The following is a 10,750-nucleotide window of genomic DNA, read 5'->3' on the forward strand; positions in this document are numbered from 1 at the left end:
CACTTTGTTTGTAACTCTGTATTGTCTGTATTGTGCTTGTGATATGTTGTAAAATGTTGTATGTCTGTTAATGTTTCCCTCCTTTTATCTTTAAAAAAAAAAAATCAATAGCATTCCTGGACACAAACGACAAAGTCACTGAGAGAGAAATTAAGGAAACACCTTTCACAATAGCATCCAAAAAAAATGAAATACCTAGGAATTAACTAACAAAGGAAGTAAAAGACCTCTATGTTGAAAACTACAGTACTCTGAAAAAGTAGATTGAAGAGGATATCAGAAAGTGGAAAGATATCCCTTGTTCTTGGGTAGGAAAAACCAATGTAGTGAAAATGGTGATACTTCCAAAACTGTTACACTGTTACAACTGTTTAATGCAATTCTGATCAAAACCTCAACAGCATATCTCACTGAATTAGACAGAATAATCCTAAAATTCATTTGGAATGAGAAGAGACCTAGAACAGCAAAGGCAATTCTGGGCAATAAAGGCAAGGCAGGGGACATCACGATCCCTGACTTGAAATTATACTATAAAGCTAATATGATAAAAACAGCATAGTACTTGCAAAAAATCAGACCTGAAGATCACAATGTAACAGAATAGAAGATGTAGAAACTACTCTAGACACACCCAGCCACCTTATCTCTGACAAAGGTGCCAAACACATTCACTGGAAGAAATATAACCTCTTTAATAAATGGTGCTGGAAAAACTGGTCTGCACATGCCAAAGATTAAAATTGGACCCGTATCTTTCACCATGCACTAAACTAAATTCAAAATGGATCACAGAGTATTAAAACAGAAATATTAAATCTGCTGGAAGATAGAATAGGTAAAACTCTTCAAGATATTGGTGTAGGCAAAGATTTTATGATTAAAACCCTGACTGCACAGGAACTATCACAAAGAATTAACAACTGGGATCTCATCTTATTAAAAAGCTTTTGCACAGCAAGAGAAACCACCAATAGAGTAAAGAGACAACGCACAATGTGGGGAAAAATGCTGTTCCTCAGACAAAGTATTACTATCAAGAACATATAAAGAACTCAAAAAAATAAGACCTCCAAAATTTAAAGACCCAATCCAAAAATGGGCACCTAAGATGAATACACACTTCTCAGATGAATAAATAAAAACAGCAAATAAATATATGAAAAAATGTTCAACGTCACTGGTCATTCAAGAGATGTAAATTAAAACAACACTGAGATTTCATCTCACCCCCAGAAAGAATGGCTAGCATCAAGAACTCAACCAATAACAAATGTTGGAGAAGTGTGGGGAAAAAGGAACCCTCCACTGTTGGTGTGACTGTAGACTGATGCAACAACTGTGGAAATCAATGTGGATATTTTTCAAAAAACTAGGAGTAGAGGTCCCATTTGACCCACCTACTCTCCTTCTGGGTATCTTCCCAGAATAATTAAAAACACAGCAACATACATGCACCCATGTTCATAGCAGCACAATTTGTAATAGCTAGATCTTGGAAACAACCCAAATGCCCTTCAACTGAGGAATGGATAAAAAAGATGTGGTCTTTTTATACCATGGAGTACTATTCAGCCATAAAGGATAAATTTTTATAGGTAAATGGATGCAACTCAAGACCATACTCAAAAGTGAAATAAACCAGATTCACATGTGTAAACATCATATTATCTCCCTAATATGAGAAGCTAAAAGATTAAATAAGACCAAAAATGTACAATAGATATTGTAAAATGGGAAGAAACCATTCAAAAGGAAAGAGAAACTGGGATGGGGGAAAGGAGAAAAGAAAGAAGGGAAAAGCGAAAAAAATACACACACACACATACACAAGATAGTTGAGATAGCTATACTACTAATTTCTCTGAGTTCACTGAAAAGAAAGGTGTGCGCTACTATCATTTGGACAATTAAATGCATGTGTCTTGTACTCTGAGTAATTGAAAGATAACCATGTGCAATGTATGAACCATTGTTACTCTGTTATCTCATTCTGAAATTTTATTTTACTTTTTTCTCTTTAAAATAATTTTTTTCTAAAACGAGCACTTCATATTAAACAATCTAGAGTACAATCCAAGAAACCAGTAAATGATCCCTGAGCACACTCTCTGAAGAGGAAACTTAAAAAGAGTGCTAATAACCGCCCTAGTTTCATCAATTGCAGAAACGAGAAGGAGGTGGTCAATTCATTTCTAAGCAGCAAGTTACCTTGCAGGGTGCTGGTTCTGGCGAGAGCACCTCTAAAGAAGCACTTGAACTCCTGCTTCCAGGACGTGTCCTTGAACTTGAGGCTGGTTTTGAAATTTTATCTAGGTTTCCTTTTATAATATCCATTGACACCCTAAAACAAACAGCAGCATTAAGAAGCTAGAAACTCAGATGTTTAAATGATGTGTTAGTGTTTATATCTAAGTACTCAGAGCCTTGTTTTAAGTATCATGTTATGACAAAAGTCACACTTGAGGGCTCCCCAACTTCATCCAAAGTGTTTTTGAGTACATGGACTGTTTGATGTTATCTCCCCATAGTACAAGACATACCGCCTGGAAAGGAGCTAAAAGACATTGCAGAAAGGAACATCATCTCATTGGTTTCCTGCACCTACAGGAGAAAACATGTAAGTGTCATGGGTCTTCTTCCTCTGTCTCTCAACAAAGGTCTACTTTGTGTTGATCATTTGCTAAAGCCTTCCCTCGACCTTCTTGTGGTTTTACCTTCCTTATTCTATACAGTGTGGTTGAAAAATACAGTGAATGTTTAATTTTTTTAATTATTACAGTACAAGACAGGTTACCATTGGTCCCCCTCAAAATACCACTGATGTGTTTTAGAGCTTCCTCTAGCTCTAAATGTACTTATCCACTCATTCTTGTCACTTTCTGAAGCAGTTCTGGAAGTCTTCTTTTGTGAGTATCTGGTTGTGCTGTCATGGCTCCTTGATGTCCTGTATTCATTAAAAACCCTAAACTTTCTTGGTCATTTTTACTTTGAGGAAGCCACAAGGTACCAGATCCAGTGAACAAGACAGATAAAGACATACTGTAATGTTTCACAAGCCTCCCCTTTTGTTGGATGGTAATCACAGCAATCACATTTTTTAACACTCCTCATAAAGGCACTCACAAAAAAGGACCTCCAGAACAGCTTCAGAAAGTGGCAAGAGCCATGAGATAAATGTGTAAGGGTGGGCAAGTATTTTGAGGCATATTAATGGCAATGTGTCTTTACTGTAATAAACTTCTAAACTTAACATTCATTGTATATCTTAATCACATCTTTCCTTTCCTGCTCTGGCTCGACATTAGTCTGAGATTCTCTCCCAACTCTCTTCCAACATCGCCTTATGCCCCATTTTTTTCTGTTTTTTTAATTGCTTTTTAAAAATTTTTTATTATTACATGTTTGCAGTACATAATGATTACATTCATCACTGGGAATTCGTACATGTACATAACACAGCTTAATTCTTTTTACTTTGCTTCCTCTCTTCTCTGTCCTCCCTCCTACAACACTTTTAAAGCACACCCATCTCTAGGGCACAGCTCTCATTGGATCAGCCCTCCCTTTCTAAAACCCATGGTTCTACTTCTGCCACCAGACACAAGAGACCAAAACCTACAGACTCATTATCTGGCTGCCCTTTGCCAGTCTCCTTCCCTGGTTCTCACATGATCCCATTCACACTGGCTAGCCTATTCCTGGTGCTGTCGTCTAAAGCAAGAAATCCTGCACAGTGATGACCTAGACTGTAGGGGGATCATGAGCACTGCAAGAACCCTGATCCTTCCTAACTGTGCTCTTGGTCAGGACCTTTCCAGACTTTTCCAGTGATGATGGAGTAATGCGGATGCTGAGTAAAATGGAAGAAACAGGAAAAGTCTAGCTCTGGGCCTCTAAATACACAGCTTTACATGTGAATGGACATCTTCCACCAAATCCTTTCTAATCCCTACAATTATATATTAAATCATTTCTCTCAGAACAAAGGACAACTGCCTGCACCCTTGAAAGTGTAACAGTCATCTTTCTTTCTGTCTGTCTGTGAGCCACAAATGCAGAGTCCAGAGAGGCTTTGGACGTAGGACGAAACACAAACATTACCAACCTGAGCTCCTCCTAGGAACACAAAGGGATAATATGATTCAGCCTCCAATCATTCAGTGTACCAAAGCTGACACTTAAGCAACAAGTAGGTCAACTCTTTCCATCTCAGCAACTGAAAAAGGCATTGATCTCAACATTATTCACATTCTGCCAAAGAGTTTGGGCTCACTGACATTATTATTGTGGGATGATGAATCACCCTGGCCCGTCACATCACAACCGAGAAGCACAAGTCACCAAAAGGCCAAATGTCTTTTAAGCATATGAAGCATGCTGTCAAGGAGACGTATTGCAGGATACAGAGGGAGCAATGAGACAGAGGCAAGTGCAGAGCCGACATAATACACATCAAGAAAGGCAGAGGCACAAAGGCATGGGTCAGTTCAAAGGCTCCAGAAGCTTTTCAATCTGCTTTCAGAATGAGTCTGCTCTACTATGTTCTCCCCTGAAAACAGTGAATTAAATTAAATACAGTTCCTGGGAAGGGTGAGTGTAATTGACAGATGATCTTTGAATTAATTTCACTTGTGGAAAAAGTATGGATAGAAAGCATTGAAACTGGATCTTAAAGATTAACATCTGAGTATTTGAGAAGAAATTTCAATTGTCATACAGAAATCCCACAAGAAAGATAAAGCACTGTATAAGTCAGAACTCAAACAATAAGTAATTATCTTACACAAATATTGTGTCTTAATTGAGTGTATGTGGGAAGGAGTGTGCAAAAGGAAAGGGAGTACAAAAAACCTAACCTTTCAAATCAGGGAATCAAGGAGAACATTCAGAATTGATAACATCAAATAATAGTTAAATAAACATACTAGTTAAGAGTACAAGATGTTTGCCTCTGAGGAATAAGATAGGAATTACCGTATTTTCCCTCCATTGTAAATGTTATAGTACAATTTGATATTTTTTACCACAATACTTAAATAAAATAAAAACTAATTTTAAAATCAATAAATGTAAAATACTGAATCTCCAAAGAACTGGAAGGAAAACAAAGATAATTTGTCTAATGATGGAATTAAATGACTTGCTAAGCATGACCCCAAGAACATAAATCAAAGGGAGAGTAATAATTTGATTACATAACTTTAATGTTCATGAATCTCAAACATAAAAAGACTTCTAAATGAAATTAAAAAGCACCTGAGAAACTGGGGAAAATACATTCAACATAGATTACATACAAAAGATTAATAAATGTATATATTTAAGGAGCGCTTACCAATCAATAAGTAAAAGAAGACTGGCTAAGGGAATAAACAAGAAATGTATATTGCAAGGAGGGAACGAGGGAAGATAGAAGGAAGGAATCATAAAGGAAATAAACAGCAATAAAAGATAGATAAAAGGGACCAAGGAGACAGAACTTTTGCAAAAGGGAAGGGGACTGAGAGATGAAGGGAGAGGGAGGGAAGGAAAGGAAAAGAAAGAGAGAAAAGAAATAAAGATGTGCTATGTACATGTACCAATTCTCCATGATGAATGTAACTGTTAGGTACTTCAAATATGCTAACAATTTTTTTAAAAGAAAAAAAGGAAAGAGAGAGAAGACGAAGGCAAGGGAGGGGAGAAGACAGCAGAAGAGGGGAGGGGAAGGGAGAGAAGGGCAGGCTAGAAGAATACAAATCAGCAATAATCTTGCTTAGAGTCCAATTTCTCTAATTCAGTGAATATATAGTAAGAGACATGCAAAATGATCACACATCAGCAAAGTAAGAGTGGTAGGAACAACCAGAACTCCTGTGTTGCCAGTGAGAATACAAAACGGAAAAGCTAGTTTGCAAAACTGTGGGCAGGGCGGCTTGGGATTTAGCTCAGCAGCAAAGCGCCTGCCTGGCAAGCGCAAGGTCATGAGTTTGATTCCTGGTACCAGAAGAAAAGACAAAAAAACCAAAACAAATGAAACTGTGGGCAGTTTCTTATCAAGGACACAAAGTGCATATTCTTGTGTCTTCTTTTGCCTTTTACTAACCTGTATTTGTTTGTTTTTCTGTGATGGATATCTTGAATTCATAAATAAAGAATTTATTATAGAAAGAGTTCTAGGATTACTGAAAAGTATTTTAAAAATTAAAAATTCTACTATCTTAATTTATTCATTGTTGGTACATTTCAGTATTTTCTCTGTACCTTTTTCAACAAAACTGGACTCATTTCCTTTTCACCTACCATTAGATGATGAGCATTTCCTTATGATATTAAAATATTTTGGAAACAGACTAGTATTTACTTGATGATATTTAATTATACAGATACATGACAGCAAATCACTACTAACACATGACATTCATATTTCATGACATTCACTTCAACCAAGATTAATTAAAATCTTTTCAAAGAGGCTGCAGGAAATGCACCTCCACAGATGATTTAAATCCCAAGTGGAAATATATGGTGACTATAACTTTATTCTTTTGGATGAATGAAAGAATAAAAAGAAAATGCGTCTTCCTCTGCTTGGTAATTAGAACAGAAAGCCTAAAAGTGGAGAATTAATTTCTTTTCATTATCTCTGTGTTTAAAAATTATTTATTTCATTTATCTCTGTGTTTCAAAATTATTATTTAAAAAATATTTACTTTATACATATTTTTATTATATAAGGAATATTTATCCAGGAGAAACAAAAATCAAACAATACAGAAGAATGTAAAAGTTTTTAAAGTCAAAATTCCCCTCAAGAACCAATGTTGGGGGCTGGGGATTTAGCTCAGCGGCAAAAGCGCCTGCCTGGCAAGCGCAAGGTCGTGAGTTCGGTTCCCAGTACCGGAGAAAAACCAAAAAAAAAAAAGAACCAATGTTAATTTTTTTTCACTTTTAGTACAATGTTTTTATTTTAAAGGTAATATAAAAACAATAAAAATGATACAGAATTTCAAAACAAGATGATAGGAAATTAATAATGGTTATTATATTGTGTAGTGTTATCTTCAAAGCAGTTGCTCAGATTACCAGACACAGGCATGTAAGATTGCTCAATCAATATAAACATTAACTGTTCCTTTCCATGAGCTAATGGAAATTAGTAGTATGGTTATCTTAGCTATACTAACCTACCCCTCCACAGCACAAATGCTCATAAATAGCCTGGTGTTTTGCAACTTTCTTTTTCACATGCAATATATTTTAAAGATTTTTTTCTATATAAACATTTACAGACATGCTTCATTCTTTCAAACAGAAGCATAACATGCCAGTACATAGACATAGCATTTCTAACCAACTCATGTTGAATTTGCTAGTAAAAGCAATTTTTTAATTTACCAAATATGAGTATCAGACCTGAAGTAAATCTTAAAACTACAAAATGTCTAGAAAATATGTGACTGTGGATTAAGCAAAGACTTCTTAGATGTAACATGGAAAACATGATTCAGAAAGTATTGATCAAATGGAATGCATCAAAATTTAAAACTTGTATTCTTCAAAAGACATTGTCAGTAAAAGAAAAACAAAATCCAAAGACAGGAGAAAATAGCTACAAAACACATCTCTGACAAACAACTTATATTCAAAAATATATAAAAAAGCAGCAAGAATCGCTAATAAGAAAACCAAAGTTGTAGATACACATATTACCCAGGAAGATGGAGAGATGAAAAATTAACACATGAAAAGATGCTCAGCCTCAGTAGTCCTCTGAAAGTTTTTAATTAAAACCGCAATGATACCACTACACACCTATTTGGTGAAAATTAATTTTTTTAAAACTGACAATACCCAGTGCTTTCAAGTTGGGGAACAACCAGAACTCCTATGTTGCCAATGAGAATACAAAATGGAAAACCCAGTTTGCAAAATTATTGGCAGTTTCTTATCAAATTACACATGTACCTACATTGATATCGTATTCACATAAAAATCTATACCTGAATACTTATAATCAGCATTGCCCAAAACTCTGGAAACAATTCAAATGCCACTCCTCTAGTGAATGGATAAGCAAACAACTACAAAGCACAATACATCAGCAGTAAAGGTAACAAGCAATTGATACACAGAACTGGATGAGTATCAATTGCACTGGATTAAACTGAAAGAAGCTAGATTCAAAAGGTGACATGGTGTTTATTTCCACCAGTATAACATGCTAAAATAGGCAAACTGTACGGACAGAAATCTAATGAATGGCTGCCAGGTTGGAATGGCAGCAGTGTTAACAAAAGTACTAGGGGAAGGGAGTGGGGGGTGAAACGGTTTTGTCTTGGTTGTGATGGTAATTACCTGTGTCAAAATTCAGACAACTGTACATTGAAAAGGTGAATTTTGCCATATGTAGATAATACCTCAATTCTAAATTAGTATCTTTGTGTCAACCTTTAGTTAAGTTCTACATCCATAAGATAAATCAGAATTGCTTTATCAAAGAACACCTGTGAAGGCTGGGGCTCTAGCTCAGTGGCATAAGGGCCTGCCTGGCAAGCGCAAAGTCCTGAGTTTGATTTCCCCGGAAAAAACAACAACAACAACAAAAGCAAAAAACAAAAAACAACGAACACCTGTGTTTCTAGTTTGGCAGTGTGCCAAGCTGTGCTCCAAAAGGATTATACCAAATTACATTTCTACCCGCGGGGTTCGTTGACATAACAGTGCCTGTGTCCCCTCTTTGGCTTGGCGCCAATCTGGTTCTCGGCAAAGCCTTTTCGCCTTTGCCAACCTGACAGACGTCCAAAAGTTTCTGTTGTGAGTTTGGTTGACATTCTTTTAGGTACGAGAAAAGTTGAGTCTGTAGTCAGAGGTATACTGGCCATCTTTTATAGACCTTAGTGGCTAGAAGGCACGGAAAGGTGGAGCCCTAACCTTGGGAACTCTTGCAGTCAGGTACTGGAAATCGCCTATGGGGCTAAACCCGCCCCCTCAGTCCGCTCCGCCCTCTTATTGGTCCTGCCCGCCTCCCGGCAGCCCGCCCTCCGCACGCAGCCAGACACGACTCCGCCCACTCGGCCGCCGGTCCTCGGTCTCCGTAAGGTCCCTCACCTTTCGGCCGGACTCGCAGCTAGTAACCAGTCACCAGAGCACTGAAAACACAGAAGTCCGCCGCTGGCACTCTGAACGCCCCCATTTCACCCCGAAAGGGAGCGGCCTTTCCCATCGCCTCAGCTTCTTCACAGGCGGGAGAAGAGAGCGATCCAAAGAGACGGGAACGCTGTTCCCCTGGCAACCAGAAGCGCCACTCCCAGTCTCGCGATGTGAGGACAGGGCTGTACCATCCAGAAATGGGATCTGGGGGTGGCGGCAGGCAAGACTGGTGCAAAGGAGCGGGGGTGAGGGGCTGGGGCGCCCTGCTGTCTCTTCAGCCTTAGTGGTAGAGGACTGGTGGGGGAAAGGCAATATCTGGATTTAGGTTGACCTCTGAACGAAGACTCTGGATGTCTGTATGGCTTTGTCCTATTACTCTGATGCCAGCTCCCCTCACTGAGCTCAGTTCTGCCCACCATAAAATGAGGTTTATAATTATTTCCTCCTTGCAAGACTGGTGAGATCATGCGTGTGCGGCGCTTGGTGAATCTTGGGCACTGTGTAAACAACAACAGCACAAGACTAGTTTTGCACAGATTGGCTCTAGTCTGAAATGGCTAATAACTGCTATTTGCACCTTCTATTTTTCGTAGTTTCCCTATTGTCAGTCCATAAAGACTTTCCCTTGGATCCCGCAGCTGGTTTTCCTCATCCCTGGTACAATCAGATGTCTGCTGCATGAGTCTGAACAGCACTGTACCGTTAACAAGCATTCTCATGTTCACGACCTGTCTGTCATTATTTAGGTAGGTAGGATTTGTATTTTTCTTCGGTCTTACTCAGCAGAGTAAATAGACATAGGTCCAGGAATTCCTCCCAGAGAATACGGCTGTAATCTACAGCAGTGCTAGCTGTAAAAACTTTGTTGGTGTAAATGCCATTTGTATGCTGCTGATCCTGTTTTTCTGTCTAATCCAGACTTCTGCCCTGAACCCCAGACTCCTTTATGCCTACTTGACATTTCCACTTGGATGTTGTGTTAGTTACTTTTGTTGTTGCTGAGACAAGTATGACACCTAAAGTTGAAAGAGCGGAGGTTTATTTAGCTCACAGTCTGTAGAGGTTTCAACTCATAATTGGTTGTCTCCAAGGTAGGGTGGCTTGGCAGAGGAGAACAGTCATGGTGGGGCAGAAAATAGCAAAGCAACAAGGGGGAAGGGCACAAGCCTCTTTCTGTCGCTTATATTGTATGCAGGATACCCGCCCTAGGTAAGTGTAGTCTTCACACCCTTAATCCCAGCACTGGACCATGAATCAATCACAAACTCTAGATTCAGCCACCTCTAAAAAGACTGCCCCCCGTGACTGCATGAGGCTTTGGGGGACATCTATGGCACAAGCCATAATAGATGTGTAGGAAGAACCTCAGACTTAACACATGAATAGTCAAAAGTCATTTTCCACAGTGCCCCTCTGCATTCCAACCCCTATCCACCTGAGTAAATAGTAACTCCATTCTGCCAGGCTCAGACCAAAAATCGTGAATTCATCCTCAATTCTTCTTCCTCTCACACTCTATAGTTGACAAATATCCTACCAGCTCTATATTCAGAAGATATCCAGAATCCAAACACTTCTCACAGTTTCCATGCTTCCATTCAGGTCCTCACTGCCG

At 38.5% G+C, this 10,750-nt stretch overlaps 1 protein-coding gene across 8 annotated transcripts in view; it reads right to left on the reverse strand.

The window, feature by feature from the left end:
- The window catches only part of Fsip1 (fibrous sheath interacting protein 1), a 203,350-nt gene extending 194,052 nt beyond the window's left edge, over positions 1-9,298 (reverse strand). For 3 of the 8 annotated variants that reach the window (XR_260361.2, XM_005381206.2, XM_005381205.2), the window contains exons 1-2: positions 9,094-9,296; positions 2,212-2,344 (exon numbers count right to left, since the gene is read on the reverse strand). Coding sequence is in view for 6 of the 8 variants with exons in the window: in XM_005381206.2 (XP_005381263.1) it covers positions 2,212-2,337 (126 nt within the window). In the remaining 2 variants the exon portion in view is untranslated. Of the gene's footprint in view, positions 1-2,211; positions 2,345-9,093 lie in introns of all 8 variants that reach the window. The other 5 variants (XM_005381207.2, XM_013512593.1, XR_260360.2 and 2 more) reach the window with 4 other exon arrangements.
- Positions 9,299-10,750: the final 1,452 nt, after the last annotated feature.

Source organism: Chinchilla lanigera, unplaced genomic scaffold (assembly GCF_000276665.1).
Source record: "Chinchilla lanigera isolate Chin_1 unplaced genomic scaffold, ChiLan1.0 scaffold00015, whole genome shotgun sequence".
Classification (NCBI taxonomy): domain Eukaryota; kingdom Metazoa; phylum Chordata; class Mammalia; order Rodentia; family Chinchillidae; genus Chinchilla; species Chinchilla lanigera.